Source organism: Podarcis muralis, chromosome 14 (assembly GCF_964188315.1).
Source record: "Podarcis muralis chromosome 14, rPodMur119.hap1.1, whole genome shotgun sequence".
Classification (NCBI taxonomy): Eukaryota; Metazoa; Chordata; class Lepidosauria; order Squamata; family Lacertidae; genus Podarcis; species Podarcis muralis.
The window spans coordinates 767,148-791,837 of record NC_135668.1 but is presented as its reverse complement, the minus strand read 5'-3'; the positions used below and the strand labels follow the sequence as shown (position 1 = coordinate 791,837).

General features: G+C 42.5%; 1 protein-coding gene across 5 annotated transcripts in view; it reads right to left on the bottom strand.

Moving 5' to 3' along the window:
* SIN3A (SIN3 transcription regulator family member A) overlaps positions 1-24,690 on the bottom strand; it is a 66,074-nt gene that overhangs the window by 11,874 nt on the left and 29,510 nt on the right. For 4 of the 5 annotated variants that reach the window (XM_028706807.2, XM_028706806.2, XM_028706808.2 and 1 more), the window contains exons 4-17: positions 24,132-24,238; positions 22,229-22,523; positions 21,170-21,418; positions 20,368-20,520; positions 19,673-19,831; positions 18,567-18,650; positions 17,724-17,842; positions 17,076-17,286; positions 7,251-7,367; positions 6,298-6,536; positions 4,332-4,515; positions 3,188-3,752; positions 1,720-1,889; positions 733-906 (exon numbers count right to left, since the gene is read on the bottom strand). In XM_028706807.2, coding sequence (XP_028562640.2) covers positions 733-906; positions 1,720-1,889; positions 3,188-3,752; positions 4,332-4,515; positions 6,298-6,536; positions 7,251-7,367; positions 17,076-17,286; positions 17,724-17,842; positions 18,567-18,650; positions 19,673-19,831; positions 20,368-20,520; positions 21,170-21,418; positions 22,229-22,523; positions 24,132-24,238 — 2,826 coding nt within the window. The remainder of the gene's footprint in view (positions 1-732; positions 907-1,719; positions 1,890-3,187; positions 3,753-4,331; positions 4,516-6,297; positions 6,537-7,250; positions 7,368-17,075; positions 17,287-17,723; positions 17,843-18,566; positions 18,651-19,672; positions 19,832-20,367; positions 20,521-21,169; positions 21,419-22,228; positions 22,524-24,131; positions 24,239-24,690) is intronic. The other variant, XM_028706810.2, reaches the window with a different exon arrangement.

Sequence of the window (24,690 nt, the reverse complement as noted above, 5' to 3'; positions counted from 1 at the left end):
GGGACTTTGGTGGGGCCGCCTGTGTATCTGTAAGGGAGGTGGGGTGGGGGACAACATTTACTTAATAGAAAGAAAAGTGTAAGGGATCAGGACTATAGTTAAGCCATGCTTAAGTCTGTCTAGTGTAGCATTTGGGAAAGTGATGAAGGTTGGGGAGAAGCGAAAGGCACTCTACTGACACCCAAGAAACCAAAATGAAAATGCTAAGAATAGCAATTCAGGGAAATGGAAGCCTCTGTCCGCACACAGGTGAGGCAGCCACCTTCTTTCTATGCTTGTTCAAAACAGAAAGAGCAGCTAATTGGGATCTGACTAAATACTGCTTCTGCCAGCTTGCGTCAAATGCACTATAAATCATTAGAAAAACTACATATATTTCACTAGTTAGGTGCTTGTTTGACGGAGCACAACAGCTTACCTGCATGTGGCCAAGAGCATCATTAAGCAACCACTGCTGCATACAAGCCTATAGCACCTTTTGCGATTTGTCTCTATGGCACTGGAACTGGTAGGTGGTTACGCCAATTGTGGCTGCAAGGGGCGATGGCAGAAGCCAGGTGAAATACCTGGTGAATTGCTCAGTAAGCATAATGCAATTTGGAAACGTGCACATCCTTGGATGTTTTGCTAGCGACAAAGAAGATCGTCCCCATTCCGTTACCCCCACTCTAAGTACATCAGGATCTCTCTTCCTAGCTTTGTAAAGACTCCAAGACTTTTTTTTCTTTTTACCTTAAAGCAGTTCTCATCTTGCATTAGCTGCTCAGCTTTACGCTGGTATGCTGTCTCTACAAGGGACCGAGATGACTGTGATGACAGCAGGCCTCCGGTAGCTCCATTGCTGTTCTCAGCCAGGTACAGTTCTGTCACCTGTACACAGAGTTCGTCGCTCACAATGTGCTGAAGCTGTTGATATATCATATACAGGAGACATTACAATGCTTTCTGGTAACCAAAATTATCAAGTGCAAAAAACCCACATAAAATTGCAGCCTAAATCGTGCCAAAGAGAGAAGTAACTACAGCTCACAAATGGCACATCATCCAATAGCAATTCCTTCTACGGGTAACAAGTGTAAAGGTAAAGGTAAAGGTAAAGGTACCCCTGCCCGTACGGGCCAGTCTTGACAGACTCTAGGGTTGTGCGCCCATCTTACTCAAGAGGCCGGGGGCCAGCGCTGTCTGGAGACACTTCCGGGTCACGTGGCCAGCGTGACAAGCTGCATCTGGCGAGCCAGAGCCGCACACGGAACGCCGTTTACCTTCCCGCTAGTAAGCAGTCCCTATTTATCTACTTGCACCCGGGGGTGCTTTCGAACTGCTAGGTTGGCAGGCGCTGGGACCGAACAATGGGAGCGCACTCCACCGCGGAGATTTGAACCGCCGACCTTTCAATCGGCAAGCCCTAGGCGCTGAGGCTTTTACCCACAGCGCCACCCGCGTCCCTGTAACAAGTGTGGGTACAAGTTAATTTTTGTGTAACTTGATAAACCACTTAGAGGCCTACTTTGGCATTAAGTGCTATATAAATCAATCACTCGCTCAAAATAGTTAAGACAAAAAGGTAACACAACCTCCTGGATTTCTCATCCCCATCTCCTCTGGTAGACAGATGAGGTTCAGCAGTAAGTGACTGAGCCCTGAACTGGTTTTCTAGAGCACAGCACTGACAAGGCCTGTTCTTTCTTGAAAGCCCCAGATCCCCTGTCCCCTCCTCACCTGTCTAACAATACTCTGAATCAGCTTGTCCATGGTGAAGGCAATGTAGGCATGGATGGTGAACATCTCGCGAAGAGAGTCCTCATATTGTGAAGAGTCCATGTTGCCGTCCAGCAGGTTCCGCACCATGTCTAGGAAAGCTGGGTAGTAATCTTCCACATCGATATCCACTGAAAGGGGAAAGAAGGATGCTCCACGTGAGACCTGCTTCTCCCTCACTCTCACCACCTGGCCATTAAATGTTGATATGGGCCAGTAGGAAGGTGGGAGATTATATTGGAGTTTGAGGAAAAGATTTGGAGGGAGAGACTGTGATGGAGTTTGACCAATTTTGGGCAGAGTTTGGCTTTTAGATGGTGTTCCCCACTCTACGCAATCACATGTATACATGGAGCATACCCAGGAACGTAAAGAGGGAGACACCTGTCATTACTTAAAAATGCTTGAAGGGGGGCGGCTGGGATCTATCTATCTATCTATCTATCTATCTATCTATCTATCTATCTATCTATGCCAGTCCTCTCTTGGCCACCTATACAGTCATACCTCGGCTCCCGAACGCCGAGCTTCCTGCAGCCAATCAGAAGCCGAATTCCAGAACAGATTCTGTTTGACTTCCAAGGTACGACTGTATGTGTTTGGGATGTCATATCTTCCTTCCTTATCAGGTAGATGCAGAAGCCCATTTCCTTCTCTTCCCTAATGAGATGCCTATTACTCACTGCTTGCTAGCAATGAGTTACCAAGATTTGAATCTTTCCATGTAACTGCTGAAACTTGCATTTTTTTTAAATAAAAAAAAATACTTTGTCCAGTTTTATTCAGTACCCTTTTAACTTTATTCTTGTCTGGGTCCTTCACTGGACTTAGCATTGTATCCTCTATTTCTTATCTCTCAACTTAAAAAGTAAACAATAGTTTGAACCATTTATTGTTGTTTGGGTTATAATCATTAACCCATCCGGTTGAAGTTTTGGGGACATCAATCTCTGGCAGCAGAGGCAAACAAGCAACAGGGAAAGGAGAAGAGCAAAAAAATAGAGGAGTTATCCCTCTTTGACTGCAGAGGAAGACCTATCCAGCATTCTGCTTGCAGGCAGTTCAGGAAAGCTTACTGGCTGGACAGAAAAGTTGCAGTCCCTTCCATTCCTTGCTCCCAGAGGCTGGCATTCAGAGCTATACACCTACTACATCTAGAGCCTCCACATAGCTATAGTATCTGATAGCCACTGGTGGATAAATTCATTGAGCGCAGAGCTAACACTCATTCTAAAGCCCCTTAAGTTATTGCCATCACTCTAGGTTGTAGCAGTTGACAAGGGCCTTTCTTGGCTGGAGCAAAAGCCAAACTGTGCTGATGGGAAGGAATCTTTACAACAGAAAGCGTCCCCACCACTTCTGCCTTGGAGACCATTGTCAAAGACCAGCACCTGCCACACTAGCCCCAACCAAGTATGGGTGTACTCACTTGGCTCTTTCAACCGCAGCTGGATGGCAGGGCTGTCACTCTTGTCACGCTTGACACCCAGCACATCCCGCTCCCACTCCCTTTCCCGATTCTCCTCTTCAATCTGCCGTTCGGCCTGGTTGTATATTCGCAGCAACCGCAAGCAGAGGATCTGGTGGAGACGGAGGAAAATGTACCAGTTGTTGTTGACATAGAACAAGTTGTAGACTTCATCCATTCCACGCAGCTTCTGGGCTGCCGTGTTGCTGAAGAGCAGCTTGGCTTTAGGAGGGCTACTACCCCCCACACCATTGTGCTTTTTCACAGCCCCTGAGCCTTCGTCCACATCCATCTCTTCCTCTTCCTCCTCCTCCACATCAGACAGCTCGCCTCGCTGAGCAAAGAGCAGGTCTGGGATGAAGTGATACATGATCTGCTTGATTTTGTATTTGTCCTCTTTCTGGATGCCTGTCTGCCGCTTCACGTGGTGGATAATTAGAGAGGCAGCGTCATCCAGGATCTGTTTATCTTCGTAGGCTAAGGACAGGTGAGGGCCAATGTTATCTTCAGAAGTCTGCTCCTGCCTCTGAAAATCAGGAGAGAAAGAGCATGAAATCCATCTCCACATGGCTCTCTTCTGAAAATCACTGCCTGGGCTGGACAGGAAAGTGCTCTACCCCAGTAAGTATAAAAAGATCTGCGCAACTAATTAAGTTTATACCAGGGGTGACCAACTTCCAAGAGACTGCGATCTGCTCCCACTATAAATAAACTGGCAGTGATCTACCCACTGGATTGACCAAAGTTGCTGAGCTTTTTTTTAGGGGGAGAGGCCAGAGTTGTTTTCATGTTATCAACCAGGATCAACCCACGATTGACCAGCAGCTCGCAATCGACCACTTGGACAGCTCTAGTTTATACAAAGCCACTCATCTGGAGGCCAGAGCAGACTTCATGGCACCCAAAAGGACCAGTTTCCTTGAAAGCTTTCCCACCATCGGTGCAGCTATTTCTCCTCTCTATCCGAAACCCTTTTGCCCACCTCAGATTATAGTACAGTGGTACCTCGTGTTACAAATGCTTCGGGTTACACAACATCCTTTCCATCAATTGTCAATCAGGATGAAATAAGGTTGAAACAGAGAGGGCAAAGCCTCCAACCTACCTCATCGTAAATAGTCTCAATCTCGCTAAGAAGGCTCTTTGATCTTAAGACCTTGGTGTCATTTTGTTTAAAGTTGATGCCCTGGTGGTCAAGGGACTTCAGGTAGTATTTCTCATTCTGTTCCCGCCATACTTTGTTGAATCCTCTCTGGGCTTCTCTCCACTCCTCCTCTTTCATTTTTAACCTTAACAGAAAGAAAGGCAACATGGCCAGAGAGATGAGTACAGGAACAAAGCATCCTGCCTTTGACAGACTTTAACCTTCAAGGGATATTCAAGGCATTCGTGATTTGACCACATTCAGCATGGGAGAACACAAGCAGAAGGTGATGTAACACAGAAAATGGGCTACTTTGGTCTTGATCTCTACAGTCATACCTTGGGTTACAGACACTTCAGGTTGCGCGTTTTCGGGATACGGAGCGCCAAAACCCGGAAGTACCAGAACGGACTACCGGGTTTTGGCGCATGTGCATACGCAAAAGTACCAAATCGTCACCCGTGCATGCGCAGACGTGGTGCTGCGGGTTGCGGACGCTGCGGGTTGTGAACGTGCCCGAGAGTCCACTGTATTATAATTCATGACTAGATCAGAACATTCCAGATTAATCACCATTATGGATCTTTCCCTGTTTAAAAAAACATTCTCTGCCATGAACAGAAGTTTACCATACACTCTCCTGTAGCAGCTGCTTTGCTGTAACTTCATTCGAATCCACAGCTAGCATGATGGACTTGGGTGCAGGAGATCCATGTTCCAAACCTCACTCAACTGTGCAGTTCACCACATGCTCTTGGTCTAACCTATGTCACAGGGCTTTTGTGAGGATAAAGCGAGCTAAACCCCATCCATGTATGCCACTTTGAGCTCAGTGGGGGGCGAGATACAAATGTGAGTGGTCACCAGCGTTGAGCTTCTCTGGGCCATAAGCAACGTGATGCAAGGGAGGCTGCCTTTGAGAATGGCCTGGAACTTGAGTGACTTTTGAATACAAACTGCAAGCTGGGGCTGAGTGCCCTGACTGCTGCACAGGCTCCTGGTCCACTCCTGGTCCAATTCAAAGTCTTAGCTTTGACTTTATATTTCTTTACAGATTGTGACCAGGTTACCTTATAAGGACTGCTCTTTTGCATATACCTACCCAGCCAGAGATCTTTGTATGTGACCCTCAACTATGAACTCCTGTCAACATGACAGATGGCATTTTCCTTGCCTAGCTTTGGAATGTCCTCCCTGGAGAAGCTGACTTGGTGCCTTCTTTGGCATCTCTTTGGCACCGGGCCTTTTAATTTATTGTATTGATTAAGTTTTTGTCTCTGTTGTGGAATTTGAGGCTGTGCATATATAAGAAAGAGCTCTTTGACATTGGAATGGTCTCACCTGGGGGGCTGTGGACTCTCATTTCTTGGAAGTTTTTTAGCAGAGGTTGGATGGTCATCTGCCATGGATGCTTTAGCTGGGATTCCTGCACTGCAGGCAGTTCCAGCTCTAAGCTTCTATGATTCTATAATTCTGTATATAGTACACACACTCACTTAATGGATATGTATTTTTATATTGCCTTTTAAATTACAGGAAGCCTCCCTTCACACTTGTTCAATATGTGTGCAACCTTATGCTCGTGAATTGTGCCAAACACAGAAGGGACCCTAGAACATCATAAAGATGTCACTGAAATGTCACTAAAAGGGTGGAATGGGGGGTGGGGCGTTGCAGGCTTTTTCAATGTGTTTCAATTATATACAGTTTAACTGGTATTTGCAGGGCCTTGGAATGTAACTCCCACGTAGGCAAGGGTCTACCTGAAATTGCTTTTTAAATTGTGCAATGAATCATCAGTCACACTGAGAACCTTGCTAAATGACAGGACAAAAATGCCACCCAAAAAACCATCATTAAAAAGCAGCACTTGGGGAAACTGAAAAAGGAGGGGGATGAGGGTGCTCCACCTGCATTTCCCAGTTACCTTTTCAACACAATAGGGACTGCGACGGCTGGGTTCTTCCTAAGCCCATCAATGATGTCAGCTGCCTTGTCAGCATATATCCTCTGCAATGCCTTGCGATGAATAACTTCTGAGGAGCCGCCCAAAGTGTTGTCCAGCCGGAATTTGGCCTGCTCCTCAGCTGATAAGCGTGAGAGTTTCTTCTGTATCGTCTCTAGGACTCTGATGGTCGCTAGGTTGGTCTCCAAGACAACATCCAGCTGAAATGGAGAGCATGCATCAGCCATGGCTTATAGCAATAAACTATAAAAACTATAAAAAATAAACAAATTCTGGCATATGTGGGAATGGGGTTCTTACATATAGTACAAAAGGCTTTTCAACACTGTGTAAGATGGTGGAAACTGAGATGAAAAGCAGAGCAATAGATCCAAACAAAACCCTTATTCACATCTAATAGTCTTTAAATCTAATTTTTTGGTGGGTGGAGGGTGCTATTGTAATAGGTAATTTAATTTCTATGTGAAGCAAAACATCAAACCTATGAGCCTGCAGCTACTCACTTTCAGGAGATGCACATGGCAGCAAGCAAAGTTTTGACAAGTATTGTATCTGGGAGGGTAAGATAGGAAGACTATAGCAAACCACCATGATATTAGTATTGTGCATTTATACAGCACCGAGTGCTCAAAGCACCTCACATACACAACCATAGTCAATCCTTACAACAACCTTGCAAGGCATGCTGGTATTATTACCCCATATTACAGAAGCAGAGGTGAGTCTTTTAGGCTCCTACTCTGTTTGTTGTGGGAGCAAGGTTCAAATTGGTGGCCTTCCTTCTCACAACCCACACTCTTGGTTAGTGCTTTACACCAAAGCTATCAAGAACTATTCATTCATCAAAGCAGATATTAAGTCAACCTAACATAGTATCACAAGCTTCCCATGACATTAAGCTCTGATATAGCTACCTCAAATCGTTCATCCTCACACCGGTAGATGTGTTCTTCATACTGAGTCTTCTTGGAGCTCACAAACGTGGAATCTTCAGACCAGGATGGAAAGGAGACCCAGGTGTCATTCAAAACCTTAGGAGGAGAGAGAAGCATCTCATTTAAGAGTAGCCAGATACCGATAATTCTAGCTCCTACATAAAGTAAATTCTTACAGATTTTTGGGTACTGTCATAGATGTACAAGAAAGGGCAACAACAAAAGATTTTCTGAATTTTTGATCCATTGGTCAGTTTAGTTGTAAGATTAAAAGTAATAGAAACCATCATGCTTTGAGCAAAACTCAGTAGGAACGCTTGAGCTCCACCTGCAGGACCACAGTAACAGTCATTTCTATTTCTGCCTAACACACTATAACGTGCCTTGGATTTTAAGAAGACTAGACTTTGCAATCCACACATAAAATCACATGACAGTACTTCAGAGTGGCTCTACACTTTATGAGGTGAGCACAGTTGCTATGGACGTATCGGCACTGACACTGGTGTTTCACAAAGTAAATATGCAAAGTGTAGATAACATGCACAGGCCTTTAAACCCAAGTGTGCCCACACCTGCACTTTATGCACGTTCTGTAGAAACCACTCAAGTAACACCAGTAGACACACAACAATAAAATAAGCTTTACTATACTTGCCAAAGGCCATGACAAAATCATACCAACACTGTGAGGAAAAAGAAGTATCTATATAATTATATATAAAAAGCAGAGCCACTGCCTGAACCATCAAGATCATAAAATGCAAATGCTTGTGTAGAATGGGGGCGTCACACAGCTTGCGAGAGTTTCCTATTTAGGCCTCTGAATCTCCCTTACAGTTTACTGCAATTTTGTCCAGGTTTTTCTTCCCGATCTTTCTTGCCACCAGCGCGAAGAGGGCCACGTTATAAGTCACTGGAGCATTAGCATCCCTGAGCAGCCATAGACCCCTCTCTGCCAGGGAGAGACAGCTTTCCTGGACAACCAAGGGATTTAGAAAGTGTCTCCTAGGTTCTGAGTATAGTGGGTACTGTAATAAATAATGCTGGGTGTCCTCCACTCGCAATTGCCCACAAATAAAATATCTATCTGTGTATGGAACCCTATTATAATGCCCATACAGGACAGCAGAGGGCATTCCTTGGAAACACAGCTCAGCAAAGGAAGATCCTAATGAAGCTGGCCAAAGTTTAGACAGGGAGTTGGCTCTCAAATGCACCGTTTATAAGAGTAGAAACCACAGGGAACTTCTGAGGATTTGATTACTTGAAAATCCCGTTGAGATTCTGTCCAGTAACACCAGTCCCTTAGTTGACACTTGTCTATGATCATGATCTCATTTAGCTCGTGGAAACGATAGTAATTCAAGTTACACTGAATGTTTGATTTCTACCAAAGTTAAATGTGGGACCATGTCATTGATATAGAAATAAAAAAGTGTACAAATTTGTTTTACTCCACTGGTCAATTTAAAGGGCTTAGACAAGAAATATGCACACAGACAGAAATTAATTTTTGCAACTTGAAGAAAGGTGCATACAGTTTAAGTTGCATAAGGCTGACCAAATTTGCAGTGCAAAGAATTCCTGATTTGGAGGCCTAAAATGAGACACATTTTTTTTTAATCTTAAAGCACTATGTAGATATCAACCCAGAGAAAATAACCTAATAATGATGCATTTTATTGGTCTCCATGCTCAACTCTAACATTCTTTCTAACCTCAATATAGGCCATGTCAAACTTTTTTTTTAAAGGACCCAGTACAGGTAAGATAAAGGTAAAGGACCTTTGGACAGTTTAAGTCCAGTCAAATTCAACTATGGGGTGCAGCGCTCATCTTGCTTCAGGCCGAGGGAGCCGGTGTTTGTCCGCAGCTTGGTCTCTTGAAAATGGGCACCATCTTGCCAGGGTGAGTTTTTGGATGCATGTAGGCTCTTGACAAGATGGAGACCCCTGCCATAATGCCATTTCAGACACGCCCTTGACATCATATGATTTATCTTTCTTTTCCCCAAAAAATTTGTATTGAGTTTTCACAAAATTAAAACACACACAAAGAAATAAACAAACAAACAAACATATATCATATCCTTTTAAAAACTTATCTTCTTAACATTGTTAACTGACGTCCTCATGCCCCCCTAGTTGGGTTTCAATGCAAATCATTTTAACGGTTTGTCAAATAAAAATTCTTAAAATCTTAACTTAATCCCTTAACATCAGTCAATCTTCCCAATTCAGCATTAAACATAATAATTCCTCACATTACTTATTTAAATCCTAGACCTAGTTGGTAATTGCAAGCTTTTTCCAATTATTTTAACTTGATGTATTTAGCTAAATAGTCATTGAATTTATTTCATTCTTCCTGATACTCCTCCTCATTCTGATCGCAGACTCTTCTGGTCAGGTCAGCTAGCTCCGAAAAGTTCATCATCTTCATCTGCCATTCTTCCACAGTTGGTAGTTCTTGCGTTTTCCACTTCTTAGCTTATAGTATTTGAGCAGCAGTTGTAGCATGCAAAAATAATTTAACATCTTTCTTGGGCAATTCCAAACCTGTTATTCCAAGAAGAAACGCCTCTGGTTTCTTTATAAATGTATATTCCAACTTTTTTTTCAATTCTTTATAAATCTTTTCCCAGAAGTCTTTCACCTTGGGGCAGGTCCACCACGTGATAAAATGTTCCTTCTTTTTCTTTACATTTCCAACATAGATTATCACAGTTATGATAAATCTTTGCTAGTTTAACAGGGGTCAAATGCCATCTATACATCATTTTCATTATATTCTCCTTTAACATTGTACATGCAGTGAACCTAACCCCTTTATTCCACAATCTTTCCCAATCCTCAAACATTATGTTATGTCCTACATCTCTTGCCCAATCGATCATTACTGATTTAACTTGTTCATCCTTTGTATGCCACTCCAACAGTAACTTATACATTTTAGACAGATTTTTAGCTTTAGAATCCAACAACTCCGTCTCCAACTGTGATGGGATTATGAGCTGCTTGTGCGTAAAATCCTAGTACTCTCGGCGCGACAGTTTAGTCGGAGTGGAGACCGTGTGCCTTCTTCTCGCGAAAGCTGAATAAATCCGAGAGGAACTACACAGTGTATGACCGAGAACTACTCGCCATTCACGAAGCGTTCCGGAGATGGAGGCACTTACTAATTGGTGCACAACATAAGGTGCAAGTGTGCACTGACCACAAGAATCTAGAGTATTGGAGAACGGCACGAGTACTCAACCAACGACAGTTTCCGGCGAGGAGTGGGTGTCCCTATAGGAGGTCCTGAAACCTCCCCACTGTTTTCGCTGGAAGTGTCTCTGAGCCATCCCTCCGACTCACTTTCCCTCGGAGCTCCTTCTCTCCCCCTGCTGGTTCCCTCTTCGCCTGCTAAGTCTCTCCTAACCTCTGTGAGCCCTTCCACCTCCTGTCCTTCGGATGGCAGTTCCCTGACACCAACTTAGATTTTTCCGAGGCAAAACCATTTTTCTTGTCTATTTTATACAATTCATTAATCTGGTGGTAATGTAACCAATTTAACTTATCTTTAACTTGATCAAATGGTTTTAGTTTGTAGCCTTCATTATCTTCCAATAATAAATCTGAATATCTCAAGCATTTTATTTCCATATTTAACTTTTTCTGGGCCTTCGCCTCCATTGGTGAAAGCCATCTGGGCATCTTCCTTTCTAAAAGATCTTTGTCTTTTATCCAAACATTGTACAACGATTTCCTAATTACATGATTTTTAAATGCATTATCGGCCTTTACCTTATCATACCATAAATATGCATGCCATCCAAATACATTATCAAATCCCTCCAAATCTAATACATCTGTATCTTCTAATTGTATCCATTCTTTAATCCAACAAAGCGCTGCTGCCTCAAAATAGATTTTCAAATCTGGCAGGGAAAATCCCCCCCTTTCTTTAGAATCCGTAAGTAATTTCTATTTTATTCTGGGTTTTTTCCCCTGCCAGATAAATCTAGATAAAGCTTTCTGCATTATCTATAATTGGGAGAGCTTGAAACAAAAAAATCATCTTTGGCAACACATTCATCTTAACTACTGAGATCCGGCCCATTAATGGTTAATATTAGCTTTGACCATATCTCCAAATCGCTCTTAATTTCATTCCATAATTTCTCATAATTATCTTTGTACAAGTTCAGATTTTTCCCAGACAGGTTCACCCCCAAATATTTAACTTTTTTCACAATATCTAGGCCTGTCTTTTCTTGTAAAGTTTTCTTTCATCATTGTCCAGATTTTTCTCTAATACTTTGGTTTTGCTCTTGTTTAACTTAAATCCCGCTACCTGCCAAATTCTTGTATCAGCTCCAGAGCTTTTACTGCACTGGAGTCTGGATCTTGTAATGTCAATACTAAGTCATCAGCAAAGGCTTTTAATTTATATTGTTTGGATCCTACTGTAATACCTTTAATTTGTTCATCATTTCTAATCATACTTAGCAAGACCTCTAGGACCGAAATAAACAGCAGAGAGGAAAGTGGGCACCCTTGCCTGGTTCCCTTCTCTATTCTAATTTCCTCCGATACCACATTATTTACAATAATTTTAGCTTTTTGCTCTTGATAGAGCGCTTTAATACCATTTAAAAAGTCTTGACCAACCCCCATGTTATCAAAATTATGTAAATAAAACTCCAAGATACATTGTCAAAGGCCTTCTCTGCATCAATATACATTAACATTGCTTTACAGCTCTTTCTTGCTTCCAATTTTTCCAAAATATCCACAACATTTCTAATATTACCTTTCATATGCCTTCCAGGCAGAAATCCTGCCTGGTCCTTGTGGATATACTTAGATAAAACTTTCTTTAGCCTGTTGGCCAATATATTTGCAAAGATTTTGTAATCCACATTACCAAGTAGGGAAATTGGTCTGTAGTTCTTGACATTGGATCTATCTTGACCCTGCTTGGGAATCAGAGTAACATATGCTTCCTTCCAGGTTTCAGGTGCTTTGCCCCCTCGTAGAATCAGATTACATAATTCTACCAGAGGTTGGATAAGCCAGTCTTTCAATATCTTATAGTATTTCGCTGATAGACCATCTGGTCCCGGTGTCTTGCCAAGTTGCATTGAGTTTATTGCCTGTTCCACTTCCTGTCTTGTGATTAGACCCTTTAGTAGGATCTTTTTATCTTCTGGAATCTTCTGCAAACCATTAATCTTAATAAATTGCTCAATTTTTACCAAGTCCTCTTTATCCTTTTTATACAGTTGTTTATAATATTTATAAAAACATTTCTTATGTCTGCAGGGTTCTCTACAGATTTTCCATCTGTTAGAATATTTGTGATAGTACTTTGCTTTTGTCTCTTCTTTAATTGCCAGGCCAATAGTTTCCCACATTTATTTGTGGATTCAAAATTTCTTTGTCTCATCCTTCTCAACGTCTATTCTATTTCTATTTACTAACTGTGAATATTGAACCTGTAAGGCCTTAATTCCTTTTTGTATCTGCAGATTCTTTGGATTTCCTCTGAGCTTCTTCTCTTTATCTTTTAATTGGTCCATAATTATATCTTTTCTCTCATTCTGTAACTTTCTCCTAACTGAATTTTGTTGTATCAGAAACCCTCTCATTACTGCCTTGCTAGCGTCCCAAATAACCCTTGTTTCCGTTCCCTGGTTCATATTAAGTTCAAAATAATCCTTTAGGGGTTTTTGGCCTTATTAACAATTGATGTACTTCTCAACAAATCAACATTCATTCTCCATCTGAAGGAACCCTGTACAAACATTTTCAGGTCCATAAAAACTGCATTGTGATCAGAGCTAGTTTTAGGGCAAATTTCCTTTTTTGTTACTTTAGGAACCAAGTCTCTGGATATCCATAAGTAGTCTATTCTCGAAAATACTTGATTTGCATCTGAAAAAAGGGGAAGTCTTTTTCCATTGGATTTCTGATTCTCCATATATCTGACAAATCAAATTTATCAGTTAAGTCAAAAAAAGTCTTGGGTAATCTGCCAGAATTTTATACCTTTGATCTCTGAGTCCTATCCATCAAAGCAGATGCAACTCCATTCAAGTCCCCAATCAATATTAATTTGTAATCCATATATTCCAAAAGACTTGTTTCCAAATTCATGAAAAAGTCCGCTTTGCCATCATTAGGTGCGTAGATTGCTAGTAACAAATATTTCTCGCCTTGTGCTGTAATTTCAACTGCTATGTGTCTTCCTTCCTCATCTTTAAATGCCAATTTTGGATTCCATTTTTCCTTAATATAGAAAACCACTCCTCTTTTTTTAACTTTGTCAGAAGAAATAAATTATTGTCCCAATCTTTTATTAACATTTTTCTATGTAGTCTTGTGATGTGGGTTTCCTGTAAACAAATTATATCCAAATTCTGTTTTTCCAAAACATGATAAATTTGTCTCCTTTTCTGAGAGTTCAAACCATTTACGTTCCATGAATAAATTCTCAGTGCCATGATGTCAAATTAAGAGGGTGTAGCCTCCGGTCCCAACAGCGGTGGGCTCTGTAATCCAAGTTCCACCGAGTGCTTTTGCAAGAATCTGTCCTTTTCTCCAACAGTCTTTATCTTTTGCTTTCTTTCTTCAAATTTGAAGGATAGGCCCTCTGGAAATTCCCACCTAAAAAAGATGTTCTTCCTCCTCAAGATGTTTGTCAAATCCATATATTGGGATCTCAGGTTCAAAAATTGGCGTGGGATCTCTTTAAAGAGCACCACAGATTTATCCTGGATTTTTAGGCCTTTTCTGTAGTGGTGTCCCAGAATGATATCCCTTTGCTCCTTGGTCTTAAAGACCACTATACAATCATAAGTTATTTTAGTATCCTTTTTGGGTCCGAATCTATAAGCTTTCTCTATCCAAGCTTCCACTTCCTCTTTTTTGAGGTCCCAGCATTCCACAAAAAATCCTATCAGAGACTCCTTGAGTTTTTCCTCTTCCAAAAAAGGGACCCCCCCCCTCAATCTCAAATGCGATTCTTTTCCCTTCAACTGCAGAAAGGCAATTGCATTGGCATTTTCATATCACATCTGTTTCAAATCTGGCACTCTGTCTCCAGCTGTGCCATCCTTGTGTCATGCGTGGTTATCTCATCTTTTACTTCCTTTAAGTCAGTGCTTAAAAGCTCAATTGTTTTATCCAATTTATCAATACTTGCTATATTACGATTTAAACCTTCTCTAATGCCACTCAAGATTGCAATCACCGACTCCTCAAATTGCTGGGCTTTAGAGCCACGTCTTGTTTTCTCTGGGCGCATAATAGCTTAGGAATGTCAAGGTCAGTCCCATAGTTTGGCGCAGTGGTGGAAAATAACAATTTCCCTCCACCAGTCCCACTGCAGCCGGCCCAGAGGCTGTGTCCCTGTTCTTTCAAACAGGCTGGAAACCAAAAGCCAGGGTGGCAGAAAGAAAAATCTCTGGAGCTCCCCTTTGTTTTGAGGGAAGAAGACACTTTTTATCAATTTAAAGTATAGCCAGGCAGCTCCGGAAAGTTTGTAACAAAGTCAGTGGAAACGGAGATTGAATGCTTCCTCTTCCATTGTGAGATCACAATGGAGACTAGTCTTCCCTCCTGGGTGGTCCGCTGCAGAATGGGGAAGTCTCAATCAAATTCACAATCTTCCTAGGTTAAAGTCTTAAACACAAATACCCTCGAGGATGGGGAGTAAAATTGCTTGCAAAGTTTTAAAAACTTTTCACTTCATTAGGGCTTTGGTCTTTGTACACCAATTCTCTCTTTCTCCAACAAAATGGGACCGACCTCCATTTTTAAGTCTCCCTTCTCTTCCAAATTCTTTTCAAATTATTTATTGTAGTTACTTACAGTTCCAAATTTTTAAGTCTTTTTTTTTTTCCCCTGAAGGAATTGGCCGCTCACGATCGCCAGTCTCGGAGCTTCGCTGCTTTGAAAGAAGCGGTCGTTTCCGCTGTGCCACGTCTCCGAACCCGCTTGCTTTCGGGGCTCTTACGAGCTTATCGGGGAGCAGGGGAGTGGCTGGAAGGAACCCGCCGGAACACCAGGTCCTCAGAACGCCCGATCTGAGGTTTTTAATGGGGAACCACAACACTCTCGTGGTCTCCCCAATTTCAAAGCGCTGGGGCTCTTTCAGCCGAAAGAGCTCCCGACTGCCATTATTGGGCGACCAACCGGAAGTGACATCATATGATTTATCAACTGTGAGGTGTAACTCTTGAGGCATTTGTCACTACAGTATCCTTTGAGCGAGTGAAGACTACAATGGTACCTCAGGTTACAGACGCTTCAGGTTACAGACTCTGCTAACCCAGAAATAGTACCTCGGGGTAAGAAATTTGCTTCAGGATGAGAACAGAAATCGTGTGGCAGTGGCGGGAGGCCCCATTAGCTAAAGTGGTACCTCAGGTTAAGAACGGACCTCTGGAACACACTAAGTTCTTAAGCTGAGGTACCACTGTATTTAAGGCAGGGAGGGTTGCTATTTGTGGGATAACAACTCCCATTGCCTCAGAGTTTTGGGAGCTAGCATGATGTGCTGGTTAGTGTGCAGGACACTAGTTCAGAGCATGATGGGAGTTGCAATCCAAATCCTAGAGGGCCACCGGTTCACGGCTCCTGGCATCAGGGACCGTATACAATATATTCCCCATCTGAGCCTGCTCACATCCTGGGTGCTTGAAATAATGTACAGCTGACTCCCAAGTTGAGTAGTGACCATGAGAGCTTATCTCAAAGATCAGGGAGACTTGGATGGAGAATATAGGGGACAGAAAAGGCAAATGCATTCCTCAAACACCCTGGTGGTACCAGGGTGGCAAATTATGCCACAAGCACTGTTTGCTCCCTCTCCCTGCAAGAGTCAAAAGACTCTGTTACAGGCAGGAGAGGCAAGGGGTGGATGGACATCTCTGCTGACTCCACTGCCGAAAAGCCTCAGAAGTGAACATGTAAGCAGCTGGCTTCCTTATAAATTTGATTAATTTGGCTTAAAGTAGAAGCACTCTTGTCCATGTGGGAGGTGACAGCAAAAGAAGAGATCTATTGAGAAATCTTTTGTGGAAGAATGAGATCCTTATTTGGACAATTTGGGAAATATCATGGTTAAATGGAATTGCAGGCAGGATTAAAATATGAGCAGCAGAAGATGAATGATAAATTTGTAATGAAGGGAATGTGGAATAGATAAAGGTATAATTGCTGCAGGAATGGGTGGGAATACAAACACCACGGAAGAAGGGTGAGGAGTCAACTTTTAAAATGTGTAGAAATTTGGTGTAAAATTTGATGTTAATTTGTGAAAATTGTGAAAATTAAAATGAAATTAATTGGAAAAGAAATTATGTACATTTTATAATAATCTGGATATTTATTCGGACATATGGCCTGCCTACATTAATTTATACATTTAAGTCAGGATTGACAGAATACTGTCAGACAGTATTGTTGGTGCTAGCTGCTGTTTCTTCTTTTGGCCAAAGTTGTGCCATTTTCCTCCTGCCTACTTAAGTCTCAGGGTACTGTCATTCCAAGGGCTCTTCCTCTGAACCTCATCCAAGGAAAGAACGACAGCCCAGTGGTAGCACACATGGCTTAAAGGAATGTCCCAGGCAGGCACCTCCAATTTATTATGCTGCAGCAAATGATGGGAAAGATCTTTCCCTGAGAAGAGAGAGAGCCACTGCCAGACAGAGCAGACTCTCCTGGGCTAGGCAACTGTCCAAGCTGATGCACAGCACCTTCCTATTTTCCACTAGCATAATTTACTTCAATATGAAGAATGCTGCCTCACCTCCTTACACAACGGAGTCCGACCAGTGCACTTGGGCTGCTGGTAGCTCTTCGGCAAGGCTCTGTAGCTGGAGCCAAGTCTCTTACAAGAAGCGTAGTCTATTTCCATTGCTATCCCTTCTGTAGCCCGTTCCTTAGGGAAAGTCTCCATGTGTGCAGACTCTTTGTAGCCCAGAAAGTTTTTAAACCAAGTGAACAGCTCTGGGAATTTCCTAAAAAGAGGGGGGGAAAGGGGAGAGGAAAGAGAAAAGATTATAGAACTCAATGGTTGCAGGAAGATTATCTAAGTCTTTTGTCTAAATGATTTAAACATTTAGGACACAAAAAAGGACAAACTGCATTGCCATAACTTATTCTTGTTTGGAATTGTGGTTTAAGCATGTCACATTTTGCTGTGTGGATTCAGCACCACAACTATGGTTTGCAACCAACTAGAAGCAGAAGCATCTAATCTCTTCGTCTTGCAATTGGAGGAAGAAGGAAAGCAGGGGAGGGAGCAAGTGAGCCCAATGTTCACTGCTGCTAATTCCCAACTTTCCAAATCAAGTTGACTCAATGCAGCCAGTAAATTCATCTCCTTTGTCAAGCACCCCAATGTACAAACAGCTGGCAATGAATCATGCAGCCAAGTATCATTTATTTCACTTACCCCAAAAATGGAGAAACTAACTGCACAAGCTCAGCTCGGGATATCACCTCCTGATTAAAAATGACCAGGCAACGGAGGAAATTCTCATATGCTTCTGTGCTTCGCAGAGCTTTCCGAACCTTGTGGGAGAAGGGAAAATATGGTTAGCAAATTGTTGAGAAAAATGAATGACAACACCGTCAATACACTGTACTTAACACCATCTCTTTGGGATGCAACATGGGAAACAATTCATAAATGGAATAAACACCTATATAAAATTTTACTGATTCAACAGCTAATGCTCCAATTTAAACAAGCCTTGAATCCACTTTGGTAGATTATTATTATGCTGTTTTAAAGCTGGTTAATCTTAGTATCTGACAAATGAAAATGTTGTTCAGTTGCATCTGAAATTGTTTTTAAACATGAAACTCTTTTTAATACTTGCAATTGTTTTCAGTGCTGAAAATTATAATACAAAGCCGCCTAGTTCACTGCTACTTTTGTACAGAAGGGTACTTTTTTCAAAATTTGCTGGGGTTTTGCAAATTTTCAAAATGTCATTTAGTCTCTGAAACAGTGGCTTCAAAAGGTATCTAGAAATCAGAGATCTCACCTAGTCAGGAGAAATATACAGCCGGCTGAGGTGTGAAAAGGGGCAGTTATGCAGAAGTTGTGTGAGAAGGTCAAAAGCCCCCCCCCCCATGTTAGATGCTGAGACTGACAGACAGGTAACATCTGGGAGGCTTAAGGCTGCTTTCCTAATGCACACTGATCTGGGAGTAGGACTCAAATAAAAGAAAGCGCTAGGGCTGTTTGAAAACCAATGGCTGCTTCAGCAGATGTCATCCAAAGCCTCACCTTGTCAAAGAACAGAGACTCTGTCCCATGTTTTCCAGCTTCTACCACTGAAGGGTCCTTCAAACTGAGCAGCTTTGGTTTCTTCTGCAGAAAGAGAGAATGAGCCGCAAAAGAGTTTCAAAAACCAGAGTCGAAAGATAATACTTGGGCTGATGCCTATTGCAAAATATTTTAGTTTTGCTAAGCTGCTGCAGAGAAGCCAGAGAAGTGGAGAATGGTATACATTACTGTTGTTTTGGTAGGGTTAAACAAATGGTTACTGAAGGCATATGAAGTAGGCATGTAAGAAAACCAGTCAGTAGATACATACTACTAACTCTTCCCTGGGTTTTCATTATCAGCTTGGAAAGGCAAAGCATTAAAATAAGAATGGTGAATTACAAACACTGTTTAATTTGCAACAAGTTAATTGATCAACAAGAGTTCAACAACCTTCCTTATTTGCTGGCATCCCATCCCAGGTCTCAGAAAAGGTTATATGACTGCCTCCTCCTCACCCAGGACCTCAACCTTTTCTTGCAGACCTCACACAAGGGCTCCCAGGTGCCATGGGACACCTTCACTGGCTGTTCCCTCACTCTCACCAAGGTTAACTCCCTGCTTAAGAGTTTTTTCTCCTAGAGCAGCACAGCCCCTCCATTCCCTTCAGAAGAATTTGCATCCTGAAATGTTATTGTAATAAATAAATATTAGGAAGACAATGATTCAAAAGCTCTGATAGGCTCTGATGAACAAATGATTTTCCAGCTAAAATGAGCCCATTTGTAACTTACAACTAAGCATACAGTCAGTCAGGGACCGCTGTCCCACTAACAGCTCACTCTGTTCTTGCTTTGGGCTTTATGCAGAAATGCAGCAGACCTTCTGTGACCTTCTTCATGGTCTCCTCCTCCAGCCCAATCCTACTGTTTTCAAACATAAATATGTGCATCTACCAACTAATGAAACACCTTCATGCATCTGATCCAGTGGCCTCTAGTCCACAGAAGCTTAGGCCACAATACAACATTTAAGGGTCACAAGGGACTCTGTTGCTTTCATTGCAACAGACCATTGCAGTATCTGGTATCAGCCTATTGATGAAGATGATGATGATCAATGCTCACCTTCACTGGAGGAGTTGTCCCAGTTGCGGCATGCCGCCGGATCTGACAGCCATTCTGATTAGGTCTTTGCTGCTTGCTGTTAAGTTGGGGCTTCTTGACTGTGCCCCCATGGTCATTTCTCACAGACTCCACTTTCTCTGCAGTTGTCTTGCTTAAAAGCTTGTTTAAACAACAATGTACAAACACATTTATTGATCCCAGTATCCCATACAGGCAAATGTATTTAATTGTAATCACCCAGGCAAAGCTCTAGAGCTCAAGGAACTTGATATTAAAATGGCCTTGTTAACTGGGGGGGGGGGGGGCAGGCATAGAGAACAGGACTCAGCTCACATCACGCAAAGTATATCCTTTCCAGAAAGGAAACTACGAAAATTGGCTCTTTGCCTGTGATCCTCTAAAAGGGAATCATAAGACAATTTGTTGTTTAGTCATGTCCGACTCTTCGTGACCCCATGGACCAGAGCACACTAGGCACTCCTGTCTTCAACAGAAACCCAAATTAGGAACTCTTGCTCTGAAGTCCAATCTATTTTGTTTATTTAATTATTATAATTAAATATCCCCACCTCATTAATTAATCCATATCCCAGTACTTCAAAAGTTACACTATGCCATAAGGAGTAAGCAGAACAGGATAAGCAATGCTCTCCTTCAAGGTGCCCTGTAAGTAACAACATTAGGAGCAAACTCACCACAGAGCTGTTTGCATCTGGCAGGAACTGCCCAAACTCCGAGAGCAGATCTTCCTGGTTCTTGAAAAGACGGGCCACCTGGGCATAGACCTCCTGCTCAGTCAGTGCCGGTGTGTAGTTGCCTCCTGCTTCCTTGGCATTCCGCTGCTCTTTCTGTCATAAGATGGAAGAGAAAGGAAGAGCTCAGAGCAGCTGTTCTAACCAGTTTCATTCTCCTGGTTCTTTAAAGAAAATCCACAACACCTAGCATGAGAGCTCAAGAGAAAAGCATCAGATGACAAGATAAAAAGGACACTGAAGAAGTTTCCTTCCTGCCCCTGGAAGGATTCCACGGAGGGCCAGACACTTGAGAGGCACATCTGGCTGTTCTATAAGTGTTGCACCCTTTTGTATGACTCATCTCCATTAATGATGGCTTTTAAACAGCATCTCTGGAGAAAATTTCCTGTTCTGCAGGTAGGAACTTTGAAGGTTTGAAGCAGGTAGGTTTGAAGCAAAACTGAGCTAGTGTCAACTGGCTGGGGATTTACTACTTGTTATGCTTCACCCAGTCAGGGCTTTTTTTAGGCAGAACTTGCCGGAACTGAGTTCTGGCACCTCTCAGGTGGGCGCCATTGCCATTATAAGAGAACAAGGGAGGTGTTCAGGGTGAGTTCCGGTACCTCTTTTTCTAGAAAAATAGCACTGCACCCAGTAATCATCTTTTCCTGCTTTGCTTGACAAGCCACTCTTTTCTTCTATATAAAAGTGAATACTGAACAGGAAAAAGGTGTCATTAAGACTTGTGCAGTTGCCCACTCACCTGATAGGTATGGAGGATCTCCAAGAAAGCCTTGTAAATGTCTGGCTGTCCCTGGAAACGATTCTTGATCTTATTGACGTAGTTGATTGCATGATTAAACTCAACCGGCTGGTTATTCTGGAGGGATGGTGTGGATCCAAGAGAGATTGTCACAGGTGCATGGGGCTGGACTGGTGGAGAGCGAGGGGATGCATAGGGGATTGGGGGAGTCTGCTGGCTGGTTGGTGTATGTGTCTGTAGCTGGGATGGCTGGGAATGAAAAGCAGACACTGGGTTACACTGGTTCCTGAACAGCCACGTATTGAGTGAGCCCTTAGTGAGCCCTCCAGAGTGCTGCTTGACTATGCTCAAAAGCAAAACAAACAGCAAAACTTATTATTACCTCAGGATGATACAGAGCTTGCCCAGAATAACCATGCAGCAATATAGAGATGAAAGGAACGAGACGCTCCTTTCCCAAAGGCAGTGCTATTCCCTTGTGAATCCACCTAGCTAGATCATTTACACAACACCAACTATGGTATGCTAACAAAACAGAGCTGCAGAAGCTTGGTTGGCCCAGAAATTTTTGTGCCTGAAGAGGGAAATTCCAAACAGATATTGTGCTCGTGCAGTGATTCTTGCACAGAATGTGTTGGTGGATTGTGCCAGCTATCTGTCTCTGACTCTCCACTTTGGGAACATGCCTCCTTGACAAAACCCCAAATCAACCTCACTTTGTCCAATAATAATAATAATAATAATAATAAATTTTATTTATATCCCGCCCTCCCCAGCCTTAGCCGGGCTCAGGGCGGCTAACAACAATAAAACAGTACAAAAGTACAGCATAAACAACACTCTAAAACCATTCATTCTAAAATTAATTAATTCAAGCCACTGGCAGCCATTGGGCCAGAGCTCCGCGAAGATTGCCGAAGGAGGGAGTCAGGCTGTGCCCTTGCCAAAAGCCTGGTGGAACAGCTCTGTCTTGCAGGCCCTTGAGAGGGCCTTCTCTGTCCAGAAACCACAGGTGTCCCTACTTCTAAGCGAGAGACTACCTGTTTCATTTGAGGTTACCTTGCTGATCTTGGCAGGTGTCGGCTGTGGTGCTGGCTGTGCTGGGGCTGGGGCAGACTGTGCTGATGGCTGAGACTGATGCTGATGCTGGGGCTGGGGCTGGGGCTGAGGCTGGGGCTGGAGGCCGTGGGTCGGGATCTGATGAACCTGCCCTGGTGTTGTTACATTCACCATGTCATTAGTCTGCACTTCAATTTTGTAGCCAGGAGGCAAGAAAGTGTTGAAACCCATAATCAAATCAGGATGGCCTTTGAACAGCTGAGACACCCGGCTAATCACTCCTGGAGTATCAATGCTGTGAAATCAAAAGACAAGGAGGAAGAGAGAGATCAGGTCTCCTCTGTGGATTTGACACATTTCAGACATGCATAGCACTACATTTAGAGAATGTTGTTAACACACATCCCCCATTATAGCTACTAGCAGAAAATAAGGCAGGCAAGCTGCCAACAAAACATGCTGCTTGGGGAAATAAAAGTAACCAAATTCTTGAACAAGCACCTCTTTCCTTTCCAGCCTGCCCACGCCTGAAGAACTTCTGGAATGGTTCTGCTTCAACTACCCTCTTTCGCAGAAATATGTCATGCTTCTATAAAGAAGAGCGCCTTACCTATGGTGTCACCTCAACTGTGGAATGCCCCTCAGCAGGAGGCCCACCTGGCATGACATCACAAGCTGTCAGAGCCTGATGAAGACCGTCCTGTTTGTCCAGGCATTTAGACTGTAGATGGGTTTTGGAATTGTTTGTTCTGTTTAAGCTTTTTAAGAATTTATTTTTAATGCTTATTTGCTGGTTACAAATTGAATTTATTTGTTTTATGAATTGATTTTTTTAACACTTTGAAATTTTTTTAATGAAAGGCAGATAATATTTAATATAAATAAAGAAAATATATAGGCATGGGCATTTCACAATAAGCAAAAAGGTGAACAGGACAAGTTTGTCTGATAATCTATTGCTAAAACTCAAGATTCTAAATCTCATGGGGGAGGGGGTGAGAAAGAAGATTTCTCAGGGATTGTGTTTTCTTTTTCTGCCCCCCCCCCCAAAGCATCTACTTCTTTCCCCTTCCCCCAAGAAACAATCTTTATACAAGTATCAAATCTGCAATGACAAGTTAAGTGGCTGTTGGTAGTATTTATCATTTCCTTTTTATTTTGATACTTTGGCAACTCCTGTTTGCTTTATTTTTCTTTGGGTATATTAAAAAATCTAATAAAAATTCATTTTTTTCTTTTTAAAGTGCAACATCAGAAAGTAAATCATGGACTTCTTAATTTTGTTACGTGCATTTCTTCCACAGTGGAAGTAGATGAGACAGGTTCCAAGTGAGTCTTCAAAAGCAAAAAAGGCAGCTGCAGAAGTGAACATGAAGCATAAAAGCCTCTCCCTGAAAGAGGAGTTTTCTCAAAATACATTGAGAACCATATCTAGTGATGCAGCCACTTTTTCACATTTTACTTGTGTTTTCCTATGGCTGCTATTGATTCTCTTCCTATGTATTCAGACAGCCTCCTATCAAGACACTAAGCATGCTCAGGCCCTACCAGTTTCAGCAACTTTGCTATATCAAGCCCATCCAGACTATGATTTGGACCTTGGATAAGGCATACTTAAGAGCAAACTTTGCTTTTTTGGGGCCCACTATAGATGGGGGTGCTAGGCATGAGGGGTTTTAACCAGATCAGGGGCTAAAAAAGGAAGTTTGGCTGCGAGTAGAATTATGAAAACAAGCACAAGAAAAAAACAGCAGGCAAGATAGGACTGTGGTGAATTTAGGGCAGACAAAGGGAAAGATTCAAATGTGTGATATTGTCAGGTATTTGATTTTCACCTTACTAGTGAAATACTACATGGCCCAAAGAAGCATCTGTTAAAATAAAGCACACAGCAGATTCGCACCTTTGAGATTTAAACTCCTTCATGATGTCCAAGAAGTCGTTGTAGACTTGAGGCTGGCTGCCAAATTGCAGCTTCACTTGGTCAAGGTAGGAGAGGGCATCTTCCACCTAGGACCAACAAAAGCAACTTAGGAACATGTCTTTCTGTCACCATTTTATCTCCATCCTTGCACATGCACAGGGAATGCAACCCCTGAGATACAAAAAAGCAGTTAAGCAAAACTTATTCTTCCACCAGAAAGCAATTCTGCACTGTGTATAGCTCTCTCTTCTGTGAAGCCCAGCCGTACATAAGAGCCTGGGGGAAAACAGAGAACTGGGAAGAGTGGAGGAGAATAGTCTGTCCCGCACTTCTACCTTTTTTTTGGGGGGGGGGGTGGCCTTTCTGGAGCTTCACATCTCTTGTCATGCAACACAACAGTCCTCTCAAGAAGTGAATAGTGCTACTGCAGCCCAAGGCAAAGTTCCAAGGAGGGGCACAGTAAGGGACCTGACACTACTTTCTTGTTTTACGTTGTGATCGGTGTGGTCGTTTTGTGATGTGCATTTTGCTGCTGCTT